General features: G+C 42.4%; 1 protein-coding gene across 4 annotated transcripts in view; it reads left to right on the top strand.

Moving 5' to 3' along the window:
- The window catches only part of LOC119824574 (LIM domain containing preferred translocation partner in lipoma), a 600,040-nt gene that overhangs the window by 359,536 nt on the left and 219,513 nt on the right, over positions 1 to 20,991 (top strand). For all 4 annotated transcript variants that reach the window (XM_038344782.1, XM_038344779.1, XM_038344780.1 and 1 more), the window contains one exon: positions 15,035 to 15,718. In XM_038344782.1, the coding sequence (XP_038200710.1) occupies positions 15,035 to 15,718 (684 nt within the window). The remainder of the gene's footprint in view (positions 1 to 15,034; positions 15,719 to 20,991) is intronic.

Raw genomic sequence — 20,991 nt, 5'->3', positions numbered from 1 at the left:
ATGCTCAGATGAGATTGGTCATTTTATAGTCTGTGTCAAAGGATCTTGTTACCAGAATTTATCTGTGATAAAAAGTGTCCTTCTAAGAATGTTTCTAACAGATCATTTATTTCTGTAAAGAGGAACGTGAAGTCCTAAATAGAATAGAAGTTCGTTTCTCAGGCTCCTTATTTTCAAGCATTGTTCCTAGTGAAGAGTGCGTCCGAGGATATTTAGTCTGGATTTGCTGTTGTTCGCTATTATAAAAAGAATGGGATAGAGATGAACTAGTTCTTTACTTCACTTTCATTTCTTTGGAGAAATTAATCTCAAATAATTGAGTTCAACTGTTCACGTTCCCATTTAAGGAAACCACGTCCTACCTTGTTGCTGATCCTTTCGTGCATATAGTGAAGGCCCTGTTCCCTTGTTGTCCACAGTGCCCTGTTACTGCATCATGGCAGTGTGTCCTACTAACCATCCATAGATTCCTGGCTAACAGCGGGCATCAGTCATGATGATCACCAACTTCCTGTTCAAGTTCTGTGGCATGACTACAGTGCATGATCTAAATTATAAAATAGGCTTCATCAGAAAGGTTGTCAAAACTACAGGTAAAATAGAAGAGGGTATTTGGGGAACCACGTCAGCAAGCATTGTTTTATTCTGTGAGATGTTGTTTTTATTAAGAATACTGTTCATATGTTGTGAATCATGGAGCCAATTGCCTTTTACCTCTGAGGTTATAGCAAAGTCAATCTGATTTTTTTCCTATAGGATAGGTAGAGACTGGTGTGACCTGCCTTTTTTATCATTTTCCTTTTCTTTCTTTTAGTTCAGTGATTGTCCAAGCGAGGTGTAAAAGGCCTTTTTTTCCAGATCCTTCTGCTCCCTCTCTCACCCTTTTCAAGTCACATTACTGCAGTAATGAATCTGTCCATGTGGTCACTGCGGGGTTCGTCTGGGTGTTTGCTGAACCTGCTTACGCTTGATTTCTTCCAGGAGACGTGAATTTGGCATGGTAAAATGAATTCTTTCTGAGACGGCAGACCTGCCTGGTCCACTCATTTGCTGTAACCATGTGTGCTGTGGTTCAGGAAAAAAAATTGAGAGTGCAGGATTGTTGAAAAAGGAGGGTTAAAATAACAGAAGCATGTTGGTGATGACACAGAGTTAAAATGGGAGCAGTTTTGCTACAGTTACTCACCCCTTGCTTCCAGGGCTGTTTTACAAGGATAAAGGGATGTGTGCAGGTCTGCAGAATAGAGCTCTTCTGTGCCCTTAATAGTCGCTCTTTATGAAAACATTCCCTCCCTTCCTCCTACTCTGTGGAGAAAGCGCTCTTTGCTCAGCAACTCTGTCCTTCTCAGTCTGTCCCTTTTATTTGTCTGTAGCCTGTGGATAAGCTGCTTGTTTTTCTCAGAACAAACATGTTAGTAGGGGGAAGAAGCCTTATTTTGAGATTGAATATACAATGGGGTTGACATAAATTCGAGTCGCCATGATACAGTGATCACTTTGAAATGAACGTGTTTTCTCTGAAGAAAGAAGAAAAACCCTGAGCAAATGCCCTGTGACTCTGCAGTGAATATGACCTACTCGCTAAGTGGTGTGGTTTTTCTGTTTTAGTTTCAGTAAGCCTTGTTCAGGGGATTCTCTGAGGTCTGAAACATAATACCTATTCTATTTTTGCTTTGACTTGGGGTACCCAAATTCCTTCGGTATATGTGAGGGGGAATCAAACATAGCCATTTGCTCACATGTATGGATTTTCTGGCTGAATTCCAGCATCAAAACACAGCAACCCAACTGGTCCCCACTGATTCCACTCTGCTGCCTGGTGTCTGAGCTCAGAGGTCTGCTTTTTTGAGAATCATAAACAGGACTCTTTGCCTTCTATAGATTATTAGAAGGTCTGATCATTTGGTGTGGTGGTTGGAACTATGCTCTACAGTTCTGGAGAAGTACGCTTCTGACCCTGATGGTCACAGCCCTTCTCTGAGCGAATCTTGCCCAGCTTTGTTTCCTTGAGGAGACTCAGATCAAATGCACCATGATGCTGTGAAGACCGTCATCTGGTTCAGTTTTGCACAGATCAGAAATATCCTTTATTTTTGTTATTAAAAATCCCTTCCTAACATTGTTTCAAACAACCCTTTGCAAACTCTGGCTTCGGCAGCACTCATGGCTTAACCTCTAATACAGTAACACACACATCCACAAAACCCCACAATGCTGGGGTTTAACCTCTAATACAGTAACACACACACATCCACAAAACCCCGCAGTGCTGGGGTTTAACCTCTAATACAGTGACACACACACACACACACACACACACACACACACACACACACACACCTCTGCACTGCTGGGATTTTCAAGCCAGTAAGAATCGCACCATTTTGTCCTTTTTCTTTTGATGGTTTCTGAATATCAGAAGTAGTCTGATTACTATAGTAGATTCTTATTATAGTAGATCAAACAATGTGCTATTGTTGTAGGACAGTCAGACTGCCAAACTACTTACCATGTGCAGGAAGAAACCCAGAATTCATCAACTCAGAGTTCTTCAAAACGAAATTGAGTTACAACACTCTTTATTATACCCAAATATCCTTAGATCGATGACTAACATGTTGGCCTAGCACTTCTGGTGCAGGATAGAGAAGGCTTTGGGGCAGTTATGATTTGGCTAACTGTCCAGAATTAGTTTATTGCATTAATTTTCTCATGGAATTTATCACTGATACAGGATTGAAGCGATGTTGAGTGTTTAATGAACATCCTTTCCTAGGCCTACAAGATAGAATGCTGAGCCGGGCGGTGGTGGCGCACGTCTTTAATCCCAGCACTCGGGAGGCAGAGGCAAGCGGATCTCTGGAAGTTCGAGACCAGCCTGGTCTACAAGAGCTAGCTCCAGGACAGGCTCTAAAGCTGCAGAGAAACCCTGTCTCGAAAAACCAAAAAAAAAAAAAAAAAAAAAAAGATAGAATGCTGAACTTGAAAGACAAAGTCCAGGGCCACATGAAGCTCAAGGAAAATGCCTATGAAATCATAATGGCAGAGCCAGGATGCTCTAAGCTGGCATGTGGAAAAGTGTACCCACTGGATACCTTGAGCAGTCAGGAAATTCAGGGCTGACTGGCATCCCAGAAACATTGTTTTACTCAAAATCTAAAGGATGGGAATGTATTCTCATCCCGGAAGCACTGTGGGGCTAGGGCTCTGAGTCTCTTGTCACCAGAAGAAAGAGGGCAAGGTCATGCTGTGCAGCTAAATAGCAATCCATCCAATGGACACTAAAGTTCTTCCAGGGAGTTTAATAAAGGCGAGAGTCTTCAGAATATTCTGGTGCCAGAATACAGTTATGTACCATAGGACAGAATAAAACCCCAAATCAACAAGGAAAGCAGTGACTTTACAACAGCGCATATCTTTGGCTCCCGCTGCCACACTTGGACAGTTTTCATCAAAGGTCCCACATAGTTGAAGGAGACACCCGGTTTCTACAAGTTGTAAGCTGATCTCCACATGTATCCTGTGGCCTGTGAATACATCCACACTCCCACAGAGGGAGGTTGGAGTGAGAGACAAGATGCTAGCATCAGTAAAAAAGTGATGCATAGATCAATGTACATTTATTTATTTTAGACTCTCAGTCACTGGTGATAGTGGACCAAACGAGCACACCAGAAAGCTCATGTTGAAAACAGGGAACATTATTAGCAAATAGGAATATCAAGTAGAGATACTTGTGGCATTCCATCATGTTACAAATTTTCAGGTATGGGTCTTCGCTTATAACTGGTTTCCATAATCTTTGTCAGTCCACATAAACCCTTTCTTCCCATGAACATTTCTGTTCCATGCCCTTCCTCTTAAGCTTTAAAGCATTCCCCGTATCTATGTGCCATTGTTTCCCCATTCTTTTCATTTTTATTCATATAAACAGAATAATTCATGTGTATCTTAATTATTCTTCATGACAGGGTTGCCCACTAAAGGAATCATGCTGATATTCTTTATACAGATTAGGGGAAAATATACCTTTCTGTTCTCACCCTAAATCGGTTTTATATTTTCTTGGCCTGATGGGAGAACCCTGCTAGGCCTTGGGGGTGGGGGGGATGATAGCTCAGCTAAAAGGAGTTTTTGGTATGGAAATGGGCTCTTTTCTTATTGCAGTCCTCGATAATAGCATGCTTAAATTGAATAAACCTTCATGTCAATGGTGTTCTATCCAGGTATGGACACATGCATGCTAGGGTCTTGGTGGGCTGTGCTGTGGGTATTTATTCTATTAGAAGCCTTGGTGACTTCCAAAGTTCAAACTGATGATGTCTCCTTTGAAAGATGTTTGGGGTGGGTGGGAGGCGCTCCTTAAAGTGCTGGCTCTCTGGACTTTCGGGATGCTCGTGAATTTGATCATGTAGGCCTCACCTGACCTCTGTCTTGTCTGTATAACAATCAAGGAGGAAAAAAAAGAGAACAATTTCAAGGGAGGATCTGAATGCCCCCACTTGAGTGATTTTACTTCTGAGAAACAACTTGACATCAGTGCCATCCTTAGCCAGGGAGCTGCCTGTCTTCACAGTCTTTTATACCCTCTTGGAAGTGTGGCGAGAATTAATTAAATGGAAAAGCTTCTGAGACCAACTGCTCTAGAGTGCCACATCAGACCATACTGTTTCTGCTATTTCTGCCTCAGAAGTTATTAAGAATAGCCCATCACTAGCTGTAGTATGTGTTTGCAGAGCACAGCACTGTGAAATGAACAAGTGCGGATGTGAAGAACAGAAGCGAGATATTTATGCCTGCATCTCTCTGGCAGGAAGTCTGTAGAGACTTTGGAAGGGGCGCGCGTGTGTGTGTGTGTGTGTGTGTGTGTGTGTGTGGTTTGTATTAGGCCTGTCCCTTGTTGGGAGTGTCCCAGGACACCAATTGAAAACATCTGTTTTGATTCTGACAAAAACATTTGCAATTATTTTAACTATCACTACGGAACCATTCATGAGCTTGCTTTCTTCCCCTGTAATATACAAAAACACAGGAAAGAATGAGCGAGTGTCTCTTGATTAGATTGCCCAATGCAAAACTTTAATCAGTTAAAATATATTAAACCTTTGTTTTTGCTGTTTTCCTTTTATGTATTTGTTACACTAATGTTACTTAATATGCTTTATGCATATACTTGCTTATATTTCTAGGTGAGAAATACTGTTGCACAGATTATATATGTTGATAAATAATATTCAATTTTAATATTTTGACCTCTTAAGTAGTTGGGTCTATAATATTTTTTGTTATGTTTTGTTGGTTTCTTGAGACAGGGTTTCTCTATATAGCTTTGGAGCCTGTCCTAGAACTAGCTCTAGTAGACCAGACTGGCCTCGAACTCACAGAGATTCCCCCTGCCTCTGCCTCCTGAGTTCTGGGATTAAAGTTGTGTACCACCACCGCCTGGCTTATGAAATGTTTTTTGAAGGCCTAAATGATTCTGTTGTATGGTGAGATTTGAGAAGTGCCTCTGAAGATATACATTAATATTTTGTAGACCCTGGCATTGAGTACCGTTGCCCACCTGTTCATTTATTCATTTGTTTCTTCTAGTCAGCAGTTCTCAGTCTGTGGATTGTGACCCTGTGGGGTTGCTTCTCAGATATTTACATTATGGTTCATACCAGCAGAATTGTAGTTATGAAGTAACAATAAAATAATTTTATGCTTGGGGTCACCACACCATGAGGAACTATATTAAAGGGCCACAGCATTAGGAAGGTTGAGAACAACTATTCTGAGGGATAAAAGTAATTTCTGTGCCTATATCATGATCACAGAAGTTGTAGAAATATGAAAACCATAGATAGTCTGAAAAGGTCTTTTAGGTGTCAGTGGTGGTGCTGGAGGTGCTGGTGGTGCTGGAGGTGCTAGTGGTGCTGGTTAGTGCTGGTGGTGCTGGAAGTGCTGGTGGTGCTGGTGGTTCTGGTGGTGCTGGAGGTGCTGGTGGTGCTGGTTAGTGCTGGTGGTGCTGGTGGTGCTGGTTAGTGCTGGTTAGTGCTGGTGGTGCTGGTTAGTGCTGGTGGTGCTGGAGGTGCTGGTGGTGCTGGTTAGTGCTGGTGGTGCTGGAGGTGCTGGTGGTGCTGGTTAGTGCTGGTGGTGCTGGAGGTGCTGGTGGTGCTGGTTAGTGCTGGTGGTGCTGGAGGTGCTGGTGGTGCTAGTTAGTGCTGGTGGTGCTGGTTAGTGCTGGTGGTGCTCGTGGTGGTATGAGTGTGTGTGTTTGTTTTGATTTGGTCTGTTTTACTTTTTATCAGTGAGCATTAGAACTGACGGGTTAGAATGGTATGCTTTTGTTATTGTTTATTTTGGTTCTGATTTGTCCAATTTCAAGACAGAAGTCTCTTTATGTAGACTCGTGATTCTTTTGCACCAGTCTCCCTGGTTTTGGGATTACAGATATGCATCATCATGCCTAGCTTCGAACAGTCTCGTCTTTAAGATACCCAGCTGCAGTCTAAGACAACCTGGGCTTGACCAACATCATCTAGAAAATGTGATCAACTTTCTTCTCTCAATTGTGATTGTGAGAATTGTGTATGAAAGGCACTTGAGGGTGTTTACATGGTATCAGTGCTATATAAACGTTCGTTGTTATAATGCATTGATTAATTTCCAGTTAGTCCTTTAATTTCTGTTTTCTGACACAGAGAAGGCAACATGGATTACCACAAGAGAAAAGCATCACGTTTGTCAAATAACACATGGCCGTTGTCATGAAATGTGATGGGAATGACAACCCTCCCCGTCCCCATTGTTTAACAAGTCAGTTAGGAATCCCTCTGTACATATTTTTCTGTTTCGTGGCTATGTGAAAATATCATTATGTCCCTTCAATTATGTTGTATAAATGGCTGATCTCACAGTTTACTCTTCATTTCGTAGTTACATTTGGGCATTATTTATGTCATTGCCTTCCTTGATCAAGATATAATGTGGGTGTGTGAGTTTTATCCTGCTGTTCAGATGTGGATCTTTACCTTTACCACTGTCTCCTGTTGGCTTAGAAAATTTCCATCCTAAACAGAATTCATTTTTGACTGATGTATATAGCTCGTCACATTCTTCACATTACGTTCAGTAAGCATGCATTTGTCAAGAATCTCCACCATCCTTGTCTTCTTGCAGCTCGAACAATTAGCAATTCCTGACATGGAGCTTGCTTACAAATGATGTTCATTGAATAAAAAATTAATTGAATTTGCATGAATATACATGGAATATGATTATTTTCATGGTTTTAGTTATTATTTGATCTTTTCATTTTGTTTTTGTTTTGTTTTAAGAAATGGTTTCTCTGTGTAGCCCTGGCTGTCCTGCAACCCACTCTCTAGACCAGGCTGGCCTCAGACTCACAGAGATCTGCCTGGATCTGCCTCTCAAGTGCTGGAATTAAAGGCATGCACTACCAGCAGGATTTTTTTAACCTTTGATACAGGGTTTTACTGTATATCCCAATATGGCCTCAAACTCACTCTGTATCCTGGCCTGGCTCTGAATTTGTGGTAATCCTGCTGCTGTAACTACCTTTCCCTGTGCCCCATGAATGCATTTAAAATTATTCTAGAACTTTTGCCTGAGGGTTTGTAAGAAGACATGAAGTTAGAAATTGCATTTGCACTGTGATCATTAAAAGGATAATAAGTAGCCCAGTGTCCTGGTGTATGTCCTGTGATCCTAGAACTCAGAAGTCTGATGTAAATTCAAGGCCAGTCTCAGCTAGTTGATTTAAAAAAAAAAAAAACCCTTCTAAAACTGTAGAAAGAAGCGTTGGGGCTGCGTCCCGCCACCTGGCCGCCGGCTAGCTTTACACCCGAAATAATTACACGGAAACTGTATTCTTTTAAAACACTGCCTGGCCCATAGTTTCAGCCTCTTATTGGCTAATTCTCACATCTTCCTTTAACCCATATTTAGTAATCTGGGTAGCACCACGAGGTGTGGCTTACCAGGAGAGATCTTAACCTGCGTCCATCTCGGAGAGGAGAAGCATGGAGACTCACTATGGTGACTGCCTGAAGCGTCTCCCCACTCCTGCTACCCAGCATTCTGTTCTGTCTACTCCGCCTACCTAATTTTCTGTTCTCTTAAAGGGCCAAGGCAGTTTTCTTTATTAATTAACCAATGAAAGTAACATAGACAGATAACTCTCCTCCATCATAAAACAAACAGAAAAAAGCAGGACCTCAGATGCTTGTTGAAAGATAATAGTATTAATAATTCTATCTTAAAGTCATTAAATTAGAGAAAAGAGGGACCTGATGGCACTACTATAGTTAAGCTGTGTATTTAGTCTCAATTTCATAAGGAAAAATAGATGTTGGTATTTTGAAGTTTTCTTACAAGACAATTATTCATTCTCTGATGAAATGTCTTCTAAATTTCTGCAGTGGGCTATGATGTTGTAAACTATTTAGGTGTCTGCATCAGTAAAAGTGACGAGTCCCTTTCTTTGAAGAAGCTGACACATCCATATAGGATATTAAATAAAAGAGAAATGGGAAACACTCGAACCGAGGGCTCAAGCCAAGGTTTGTTTAGGAGCTGGACATTTGGGTAGCCACAGATGTGAGAGAGCTTAGTAACTCAGATATGGATGAAAGTCAAGGGCACGACATGTTACTAAGACAGGAGATGGAATGGTTCTAGTCCATTATTCCACTAACTTACTTTTAAATAGCAAGTGAGTGGGATTGTATGCACATCTGAAAAAAATCACTGTAGCTGCAGACAGAAGGATCTCATGAGGAGTGACCAGGAAGGATATTGTTGAAGAACACCAAGTGCTTTCTTAGTAGACATGGTGCAACATGAACATACCTGAAATAGGAAATTCCCTATTTAAAGAGTAATAGCTGGATTCGGTGTTTGAGCGATAATCATGGGAGAGGCTCGAGTAGCCCACTCTGTTCTCATTTGAGCTGGCTGAATTAGGAAAACTAGAATAAAGCAGCTGTAGGAGGGATGAAAAGGTTTTCATATGTTAAATCTGAAAAACATGTAAGACATTCAAGTCAATAGATGAAGTAATCAGTTGAGTGTCTAAGTCCAGGGTCAGAATACAGATGAATGCTAGAGACAGACCTGTTGAGTGTTTTTGTTTCAAGCTCTGGACATGGACCTGAGGAAAGAATACCAGGAAAAGAGGTCATGTTGGGAATTGAGGGCCATTGACCAGCTTGTTGACCATTTTTATTATTATTAATTCTATGTAAAGATTACAAAATTATTTGTAATGATATGAAGCTTAGGTATTTTAATTCAGGTATGTAAGCAGAGACTGCTCATTCTCTCCTGGCCTGCCAGACCAAATAATCATACAGAAACTGTATTAATTTCAACACTACTTGGCCTTTTAGCTCAGGCTTATTATTTACTAACTCTTACATCTTAAATTAACCCATTTCTATTATTTTTTATGTTTTACCACGAGGCTCGAGGTTTGTTACCTCTTGCTTCTTGAACTGCTACATGGTGTCTGCCTCCCTTGGCAGCTACTTGGCGTCTCTCTGATTCTGCCTTCTTTCCACCTCTATCTCTGTTGGGAATTCCTTCCTAGTTCTATTCTGCCCTGCCACAAGCCAAAACAGTTTTAATTCATGAACCAATAAAAGCAACACATATATAGAAGGACATCCCTCATCATAGGTATGTACCTTTCTGTACACTTAGGTTAAACAAGAGATAAAGATGAAAATATTCCCATGAGGCAGTAGATTATGGTCTTATTTCCAGTGGTTTTCAGCTGGAACAGAGACACTTACTGACCCAGGTGAGGTTGGAAATTAATATAGACTTTCAATTACATGGCTATTATGAGCTACTGTCAACATTGCGTGGACCAGAAGCCAACACATCAGTTGTAAACCCAAGGTGATAGCAATGCTGCTTGAGAGATGCCAGTGGCTCATTGCCTGTGAATTTTCCACCTGTCTGTCAAGGATGGTGCCCAGGTCTGTCTGAGTTCTCTCTTCTGCAGTCCTCCCTTCTTGGTGATTAAATGGCTACACTCCTCACCCCTCACAACTAGTCCTCTCCAGCCTCGAGGAGATGATGGTTACCTCAGTGCAGATTGCAGATCACCCTTCTCACCCTGCCTGCTCACCATGTACACGACGCCTGTATGTATCAGTTCTTCACGAATGCCTGGTTGGAGCATGTTCTTGTCATTTTTCTTTGATCCTGTTTTGGAGGATCCTGATTCCTAAGGCTATCTTTCCAGCATATTATTTTTCTCAAGTATGGTTTCCTGGGGAACTTGTAATTCTAAGATACAAGGTCTAATTTTAAATTCCTGATTTGGTTCCCTACAGGATTCTGTTGAATACAGAATTTGTTTAATTTTACAACTTGTCATTTACTGTCATAACCCAAGCATTTTGGATGTTGCGAGATAGGCGAAGGGTTCCTTTCCGTTCAGGTGAAAGTGATCTTCATAGTGTCCAATTGGAAAAGGTGTGTGTGTGTGCGTGTGTGGTGGTAGTGGGGAAGTATGTTTAACTAAGCAGTATATTATTAGAATATATGAGCTGAAGACATTAATGAAGAAGGACCCAGTTAAGACCTTGACATTCTGTAACAGACCACATGGAAAAGTAAACTGAACCTAGAAAAACCATAAAGTTAGACTTTTTCTCCCCAGTCGATAATGTGAATCATTAACATGTCAGAGAGGTGAAACTGATTGCAGAAGGCATTCACTTTGATTTCTTTGATGATTCATCAGCAACAACAACATAGAGTTCATACTTTTGTTTGTTTTTCGAGACAGGGTTTCTCTGTGTTGTTTTGCAGCCTGTCCTGAAACTAACTCTTGTAGACCAGGCTGGCCTCAATCTCACAGAGATCCACCTGCCTCTTCCTCATGAGTACTGGGATTAAAGGCGTGTACTACCACCGCCCAGCTAGTTCAGATTTTGAACATCTTACAGACTCGACAATAAATGCATACATTGACCAAGGAACTGGCCTAACAGAAGAAGTCACATTCTCTATTATAGCTGTAAACTCAGCCCTAGAACAGATGCTAAAGCCCCATATCTTTTGGAAACTAACGCCAATCAATTGCATTTAAACAGTGCACTAATGTAGCTCTCATTTCTTAGAAACAATTAACAAATTTTCTTCTCGATAAGCATTTTCTCTCTCTCTCTCCCACATTCTTTGAGTGATGGTTTCAGAGCCCCATCTTCAGAGCCATTGCGTGCCTGTCTAACATTTCACATGATCTCTCCTGTATGCAAAACCTCACTTTGAATTCTTACATGTGCTTGCATGTGTGCGGGTGTGAATGCTGGTATATCTCCCTTGAGTTAGGAAGGGACTGAAAGAGAAGAGAAGAGGGTTGAAGGAAAGGGGATAAGAGGGTACTAATAGGACGTGTTTGATATCAGAGTGGAAAGGAGACAGGGTCAGGGGGAACGGGAACCACCCCCAAAAAAGTCTGTATGAAAATGCCATAATAAACCCATTACTCTGCTACCAAAAAGAAAAGCATTCCCTAGGCAAACCTCCCCCATGTCCCCTTGTCTCCACTATGTGTTTTATTGCGTGTATGCTGGCACGTGTTTGGATATTTTTATCATAAGTGTCTTTAAAACTAGTATATTTTGGTGTATACAGTTTTCTTCCCAAGTTTTACATATTTTATCTTATTGGATGTGAAAGGAAAAAGAGCAGGAATAATTATTTTAAAGTGTATGTATTTGTGTTCTTCATGGTTAAAGAAAACTGTGCCAATGCTTATCTGGTCCACATAATCAGTTAATTGAAGAGTCATGTTGCCGAATATTTTCTGTTTATTGGATTATTTGGTGGTTCCAAGAATATATTTTGACATTTTATCTTATTTTTGATTTTGTACGGATTCTTGAATTTTTGTCATAATTTAACACTTCGGTTAGGAAAATCGAGCACATTTAAATATCACACTCATCTATACATGCATGTATGTGTGATTTTCTGAGACTTGAATCTTTTTATGTGCTGATTTTTCCGCCATTCGTTTTCCCAGCATCTTCGGTGTATATTAATGAAGCCCTGTGGTGCTAGAGTGGGTCTGAGGTAGCACTCTTCGCCGGGACACAGTGAGAATTGCTGCGTACAAGAGACTGGAAGACACGGGTTTGGCTCTCACCTGTCCTCTCTTAGGAGCCAGGCCTCGCCTTCCCTTGTGGTCATGTCAGGATAGCTTCTTGTTTTCCTGTCTCTTCCGAGAAAACTCTCATTGCACAATTTATTATTGATGATAGTAAGTACACTATTGAACAGTGGACCTTCACAGCTTATCTTGCTTGACTGAGAACAGATCAATTTATTGGGAACGCCCTGTTTAATATCCCCCCCCCCATTATGCTGGCTAGTTTTATGTCAGCTTGATGCATGCTGGAGTCATAGGAGAGGAGGGGGTCTCAACTGGGAAAAACGCCTCCGTAAGATTGTGTGGGTAGGCAAACCTGTAGGGCATTTTCTTAACTGGTGATTCATGGGGGAGGGGACAGCCCATTGTTGGTGGTGCCTTCCCTGGGCTTGTGGACTTTGATGCTACAAGAAAATAGGCTGAGCAAGCCAGTAGGCAGCACTCCTTCATGGCCTCTGCATCAGTTCCTGCCTCTAGGTCCCTGGGTTGCTTGAGTTCCTATTCTGATAAACAGTGGTGTGTAAACAGAAGCCAAATAAACCTTCTCCTCCCCAACTTGCTTTTGTTCATGGTGTTTCATCACACCAATAGACACCCTAACTAAGACACCAGCCCTTCTCCACTCTCGTCCCTGTTCTTGGCTTTGGTGAATCTTAGCTATTTTCAACATTTCGTGGGGTAAAATCACGCAATATTTGTCTACTGATAAACATCTTAGGTGTTTTTTTTCTTGTTATTGTAAATAGTGCTGTAATGAACATAAAAATGACACTTTCTCTTGAAGATCCACATTCCAATAATACCAGGAAGGGAAATTGCCATGTCATATGTTGTGCCGTGTTAATATTTTCAAGACTTCCCTACCGTGTTTCCTGTCAGCCCTGTTACTGTGCCTTCCCAACGGCAGCATGCAGAGACCCTACCATTCTTGCCAGCACTACTTTGCCTGTTGGCTTTGCCTGATAACAACGATCCTGACAAAGATGTGACTCCTCATTTGAATTTGGTTTGCCTTTCTGTATTAGTAATTTTGAACAGTGTTTAATGTTTTGTCTCTTGTACGCCATTTAGGGAAGTATTTTTGTTGTTATTTCTAAATCCTAAGCTTGTGTTTTAAAAGTCCCTCTTTATTATTTTTTATGTTTATTTTATGGACATTTATTTGCGTGTATACATACATGTACACCATGCATTTCTGGTGTCCATGAATGCCCGAAACAGTATCAGGTCCCCTGGAACTGGAGTTATGGGTGGTTGCGAGCAGGCATGTGGATCCTAGGAACCGAGTCCTCTCTTGATCCCCTCTTTGTCTCTGTGTACTGTGCCGTAGGCTTTCTTAAAGACTTTGGTGGTTGGCCCCTTACTTGCTTCCATTCATGGCTTGCATTTCATTCTGCTGTTTTTGCTCTGTAGAGATATTCAATACGATATCGTTTCCCTGGTTCACTGTGTTTCTGTTGCCTGTGCTTCCAGTGCCATATCCATGACATCGTTGTCGAGACCATTCTCTTAAACTTTGTTTCTGTGTTCTCTCCTCGAGTGTTTCCATCTTTAGAAGCATCTTGAGTTGGTGGTGTAAGCCCAGTCTCTAATTAGCTTTCTGGTTGATGAAACCCAGTGTTTCCACACAATCTGTAAAAGACATTGTACCTTTTCCACTGTTTGTTCTTGGCACTCGTGTAGAAAATAAGTGAACGTTATATGTGTTTGTTTGTTTCCAGACTGCCTTTTCTGTTCCTTCCATCCTAGGTCTCTCTTTATGTTGTTGCAACATTCTTATTAAGATTGGCAAAATAGGCCGGGCGGTGGTGGCGGCGCACGCCTTTAATCCCAGCACTCGGGAGGCAGAGGCAGGCGAATCTCTGAGTTCAAGGCCAGCCTGGTCTACAAGAGCTAGTTCCAGGACAGGCTCTAGAAACTACAGGGAAACCCTGTCTCGAAAAACCAAAAAAAAAAAAAAAAAAAAAAAAACAGATTGCCAAAAAATATTTTGAAATCAACAGTGGGATGATGTAGTGATGTGTCCTGCCCATTCTGTAGTGTGGAGCTGCGGGCAGGTTTCCCGCTCCCCAGCTCCCAACCACTGGCTAGCTTTACCCGAAATAATTACACGGAAACTGTATTCTTTTAAATACTGCCTGGCCCATTATTTCCAGCCTCTTACTCACATCTTGACTAACTCATATCTAATAATCTTTGTAACACCACAAATGGTGTCTTACCGGCAAAGATTCAGCATGTCTGACCTGGTGGCTGGCTCCATCGCATCTCGCATCTCTCTGAGGAGAGGCACAGCAGTCTGCCTAACTTAGGAGAGGTGTGGCATCCTACTGATCCTTCTACCTCACTTCCTCTTCCTGTTCTGTCTACTCCACCCACCTAAGGGGCGGTCTATCAAATGGGCCAGGCAGTTTCTTTATTAGCCAATGAAATCAACTCAAACAGAAGACTCCCACATCAAGATGAATCCTGCTTTGTTCCCCCTTTCCACGACTGGTTTGGCTATGTGTGGTCTCTTCTGTTCTCATCTGAGTGTGAAATAAATAACTGCTCTATTTGTATGGTTTGATAAGTATCACTCTAGACCTGAAGTTTTACAAATGTATTTACATACTTATTTTCATCACTGCTTTCGTTGTGAGTCAGCAAATAGCCCGCACCTTGGTTAAGCATATTCCTGGTGTTTTATCTCATTGGTGCTGCACACAACTACCGAGGTTCAGTTAGTGAGCTCCTTAAGGAAAGGCCATGTCTTATTTCTACATTTTCCACCTAATTAGCCATTCTCCCTGTTGCGTATCATTTTTCTTTTATTGCTGATCATTTTTTTTTTAAAATCAAGCTTCTCTTTCATTTCAGGGCTCTGCTAGTCTAACATCCTCTCCTCCAGTGTCTACTCCTGTCACGGGACATAAGAGAATGGTCATTCCAAACCAGCCCCCTCTGACGGCAACCAAGAAGTCGGCGATGAAACCACAGCCTTCACCCCAGTCTGCACCCATCCCCGTGACACCCATCGGCACTCTCAAACCGCAGCCTCAGCCAGTTCCAGCCTCTTACACTACAGCATCCACACCTTCGAGGCCCACCTTCAATGTGCAAGTGAAGTCGGCCCAGCCCAGCCCACATTACATGGCTGGCCCATCTGCTGGACAAATATATGGCCCAGGACCTCAAGGCTATAACACTCAGCCAGTTCCTCCGTCAGGACAGTGTCCTCCTTCAACTCGTGCTGGTGCCGACTATGCTTATATTCCACCCCCGGGACATCAGCCTGAGCCGGGATATGGGTATACTCCCAACCAAGGACGCTATTATGAACCCTATTATGCAGCAGGGCCTGGTTATGGGGGCAGAAATGATGTGGATCCTTCTTATGGACAACAACAAGTTCAGCCTAATACCTGGAAGCGGGAACCTGGGTATGCTGCTTCTGGAGCTGGGAATCAGAACCCTACTGGGATGTATCCTGTCAGTGGTCCCAAGAAGACCTATATCACAGACCCTGTGCCAGCCCAGTGTGCACCCCCACTGCAGCCAAAGGTAAGAAGTTGACTGACATAGCATTGGGAAAAAGGAAATATCTGCTTAATCTGCCTTCCCTAGAGAGCAGCACTGAAGACAGACGTGCACGTGCACCTCTTTCCATTAGCAGATGGCGCCCCGGAGGAAAGCAGTGAAGCAGGAAAGCTGAGTGTGGTCCTGTTTGCTCAGTACCAATATAATCACTGTTTAGCATCCAGTGCAACCAATTGCTCAGTAATGAAGGATTTTCTTCCCAAACCCAAATGAACACATATCTCAGAAAAATCTGATCTGGGGGAAGTAACAAAAAATAATTCATCTTGCAGCTATTATATTCTGTCCATTAGAGCATCCCTTTCTGGATAGTGCAGAAGCATCTTCAGACATGTTGCGCTTGCATGGCATGTGGATATTATTGCAATATCTCATGCTTTGTCAGGTACAAGGAATTCCCGGGTCTATAGGTGAGAGGTGTCCAGGGCAATCGCATAAACTACTGACAGGCAAATCCCATGCTAAAGGTGGTAAGAAGTCAAGCAGCATCGGTACCACAGTGGCCACAAGGGTCAAAGAAATAGCCAAGAGCAGGTCAAGTGTATCTAAGACAGGCAGGCTACTTTCCTTGGGAAATAAGGGTAGATCATAGGGCCTGTCATTGGCCCTTATTTTTTAGATCACATATTCTCTGGCAAGAGTCTCACTCTTCAGTCTTTAACTCCATTAGGAATGTTTGAAAATCTGTTGTGAATGGCGGCTCCCTTCTGTTGTTAGAGTTAATAGCCAGCACTGTATATAGATTTTGTTTAAATTCAGTCTACCCAGTTACTGCTAATGACTACAGACACTATAGAGCTACAGAGTATATACTGTACTTCATACTCATCGTAACTTGGGTGTTCCCCTTAGTCCTGGGACAACACTGTGCTCCTATCAGAACTGCTATTAAGGGGGTGAAATGAAGACTGAGCCAGCTTTCAGTCCCTGGCTTAGGACCAAGTCCTCCTTCCCATTCAGTAAGAGGTGTGAAGATGCCAGGGTTCCAGGGCCTTTGTATATCTTGAAGCTGAATGGGAATTTGAAGTGATGGATTGAGGAGACAATTAGACTGTATTGTTTTAGTCCTTTCCAAATTTTGATCAGATTGTCAATGTCATAGCAGATCTTTCTCATATTCAACTTTGGAGCAAAAAATAAAATTTTTAAAATGCCCTATCTGATATGTATAAGCTCTAGCTCATCGCTCTTATGTGAAAGCTGCTCTTATATCATTGTGCTCCAAACAAGTATCAGAGTCTGTAAAAGTACACGGTGTTTCCAAGTGGGGCCTGTGATGTGCTGGAGGAATCTGCAAGCTCATCTATGACCCTTTTATCAAGGTAGGCTAACCTGGATCATTTTCCTGAGGCTTTCGTAAAAAAAGGTCAAGTGGCTTTTGGAATATGACTGAAACCTCCTAACACAGAGGAAGCTCTTCACGGCTGGGAGATGAATTTGTGGGTAAATTGTGAGGACCATTAAGTGTGATGACCCTTTTAAAAGCTAGATATGCGTGGTGGCCCTCCTGCAATCCAGCATCAGAGAAGCAGAGACCACGGGAGTCAGGCTGGCCAGAGCAACAGAGATTGCAAGCTTCACATTTAGCGAGAGAGACCAGGAGTTGACCCTGCCTCAATCTACGAGGAATCTACTGTAATGTTTAGGAAGGCTGTGGCCATGCGGCTTATTTAAAAACAGACACAAAACCTAGCTTTTTTAAGGGATGGTATGTATGCACATATAGAGTACATATGTATATGTACTCATGTTCACCCATGTGAACATGATACATAGGATTGATTTCTGGTGTCTTTATCGTTCTGCACCTATTTTATAGAGGCCTACTCAGAGAAAGAGGTCATGTCAAAATCCTTCAAAGGAGTTGTTTCACCACTGGGTAATCAGAGAAGACAAAAATATATGTATAAGCAAGGCATGTTTTGACCCCGGATATTATAAATCCCAGTTCAGTATTTGGTATAACTCCTCAACAGAGGCTGTAAAACTTTGCTTCTTACTGGAAGAAGGTAATGGCCCACAATGACTAATGGCATCACTGCTGATTTGGGGTGTCGGTGGATTGAATATCATTTTTTAAGAAGTGGAAATATTTGTTTCTCAACAGTGTCATGTATTTTCACATCAGATCAATTTGCAAATTAAAAACAAAAATGCAGTCATGTACTTTTCCCTGTGATTATGGAAGAGAGTGGTTTGAGATTGGCATTTAGCCATCTGTCTGTGCTGTGGGAAGGCAAAGAGAAGGTTGAAGTGCCATGGCATCTTCTGTCAGTAGGGTGGGCATCTGCCGATGAGGAGTGGGCCCTTTCCCAGACGCTCTCTGAGCAGAGCACTGCTGAATCCAACAGCACCTGTGCGGAGAAGCCTTTGTTCCTTCCATATTGAGTCTGTTTGGCCGAAGGATGTGATTTCTGCCATCAGAAGTAAGCTCCTAATTCCTATCGCAGTTCTTTCTTTACAACCTTTGATCAGTCAGAAGAAAAACTCTTGACTTCTTTGTCATATTTTCAGCCAATGCTAAAGGAAGGTGTCATCTTCTCTAATTAGTGATGGCAACGAGTTGGATATTTCCACAGCCAGAGTAACTCCCAAGGGAGGGCTCTCCACTGACTTTCATTTGTTTTTATTTATTTATATACTAATAGAAAAGATGCTTTGTATCTTTAAACAGGGCATTTCATTACACTGAGGATTTCAGAACACTTGACATTGAATCTATTAGGGCTTCTTTTTTCTTTCCTCCACTGTATTTGGGATCTGTGGTTTCAACTTTCCTACATTTTAGAACATAGGAAAGAAAAAGAGTGGAAGCATAGGAAAAGATAAGGAAAAGAAAGGTGTGAAGAAAGAGAAAGTCAGAACTTGTGAGGTCAGGATTATATTTGTGTTTCCACAATGCACTGAGCAGTGAGTTTGTGTGCTTTAGTAGCCTGCAGTGTGCTCCCGGTACCAAACGGGCTGATTCCCTTGAGAAACACTGTAATAATCAAGCTGTTGCAAGAAGCAAACATTTCCTTCTCAAAGTCCTCTTGAAGATACACTGGCATCTTTTCTTCCAGGCTGATTTACACAGGCTAACTCTAACTCTGTTTCTGTGTGTTAACTTCCTTCCGAAGGGGCCTATGTGTTTCTTGCAATATTCAGGTAAGGTGGCCCAGCTTGCTGGATGCCAGGGCAGCGTTTTGAAGGCATCGTGATTCTCAAGCATATAGTGATGAAGTGAGTTTAGCATCTGTTTTCCTGTCATAGACTAAGATCTAGATTAGCCTCAGCCATGGGACTGAGGGGACAGCTGTTTTCTGGTGTGTGAAGACACGGTGCTGTGCACCCAAGAAAAGTTGCAGGACTCTCTTCCCCCATGTTATACTTATGTGAAAGTCTAAAGTCATGTTCTATTAAAGCGCCCTTGAAATGCCCTTCAGGATGTTTGGCTTTTAAAAATGTCAGACCATCCCTCAATGCATCTAACACAGACAGTTTCATTACCAGAATCCAACAGACTTTTTAATTTTTTTTTTTTTTTTTTTTTTTTTTTTTTTTTTTTTTTTTTGGTTTTTCGAGACAGGGTTTCCCTATAGTTTCTAGAGCCTGTCCTGGAACTAGCTCTTGTAGACCAGGCTGGCCTCGAACTCAGAGATCCGCCTGCCTCTGCCTCCCCAGTGCTGGGATTAAAGGTGTGTGCCACCACTGCCCGGCTCCAGACTTTTGAATTTTTAATTTAGATTTGGGACTTGGGAGATACATAATAGTTCAGGAAAGAAAAAGTGTTTCTTAATATTCTATAAATATTAAGAAAACATCTGAGATGGTGTAGTACCATTCCATACATCCCTGTAGTTTCAAAATGTGGAAATGTCTATAGCTTCTTACAGTGGCGTGTCTAGAGTGGACTGCAGGAACGGCTGGTATGCTAAAGAGCCTTCCTTTTGGAAATCCTCGTGTTGGCTGCCTCTCTTTCCTAGGAACAGAAACAGGAAGCATTCAGGGCCGGCAGAAAGGTGGGCTGGGACATGTGTTTTGCCTCTGCCGCTGTCATCTGGTACCGCATGGTGATGAGGATGGAAACGGTAACTTGAGGCCAGTGGCTGGGATGTTGGTCACTGCCCTTGAGGACCACTGTGGACCTGCATGACCATGGACATTAGGTGAACTCAAGTCCAAGCTTTATTCTTCCTCATTCATGAATCACTTGCCTGTGTCACGTGTCCAGTTCCTGGGAAGCTGCAAAGTCAACTATTTTGGAAATTATCTGCATTCTCAGGGGAGCGATGACCTGGGTCTTGGCATTGTTGGGTATTTGAAAGGAAGAGGCTCCATATCCATGCTGTTGCACATGGACTTAGAGTGCCCTGGGCTACTGTGTGCTGTGCACAGACCCCAGCCTAGGCAGCTGTGGTGCAGTGTGAGTGAGGTCAGCAGTTTGGGGGAAGTGGGGAGATCCCCACTAAATGCCTATAACCACGCTTTCTCTTCTCCATTCCTCATTGTCCCTTATGGTTCACGGAATGATATATTAGGGCCATCCTTTAGATTTGAAAAAGTGAGTCCATTGTATGTTTAGCAAGCGAAAGTAAAAAGAGAGAAGGGGGTGACACACATGCATAAATCATCAAATTGGAGGCTCCAAACATGCAGCAGAAATCGTCTGGGGAAACCCCTTTAAGATAGCCAGCTGCCGTTCCCAGTAAGAGAGTCCTGGGCACAGCACGCTTTCTCCGTAGGTAAAGCTTTTAAGAAAAGAACATATAACAGCAGGAAGATATTACGTCATCAAACTAGACGATACAGGCATCCAACAGAAATTGACTGGGATGCTGAACCAGGATGCTGGAGGACCCAAAATGTCCAGCTCAGAGTAGTGTCCCAAAGCATCACCCCACCCCCAACACTTGTATATCATCTAGTAAACAGTAGGGACTTCTCTTGGAAATGCTTTTACTTCTCACTTTTCTTAAGAACACGTTTCTACCTCATGAGCTGTGTACCTGGGTTCTCCCCTCCCTGTCACGGGGGAGGGGCATCAGCATCCCATCCAGGGGCCTGGGAAGACACTTGACAGCAAGCATGCTTATGTCTGAAAGTGGGGACACCATTTCCTTTTACTCCTGAGTTCGTTTATTTCTCTTCTGCACCCTTGAAATCATTTGTGTGTGCTGTGATCTGAGTCTAACTCAGTGGTAGAGATGGGGCCCTGAATTTGGTCGCTAGCTCTGGTGGTCAAAAAAAGAAGAAGA

The sequence above is a fragment of the Arvicola amphibius genome, chromosome 10, assembly GCF_903992535.2.
Source record: "Arvicola amphibius chromosome 10, mArvAmp1.2, whole genome shotgun sequence".
Classification (NCBI taxonomy): domain Eukaryota; kingdom Metazoa; phylum Chordata; class Mammalia; order Rodentia; family Cricetidae; genus Arvicola; species Arvicola amphibius.
This window is presented reverse-complemented; position numbering and strand designations above follow the sequence as displayed.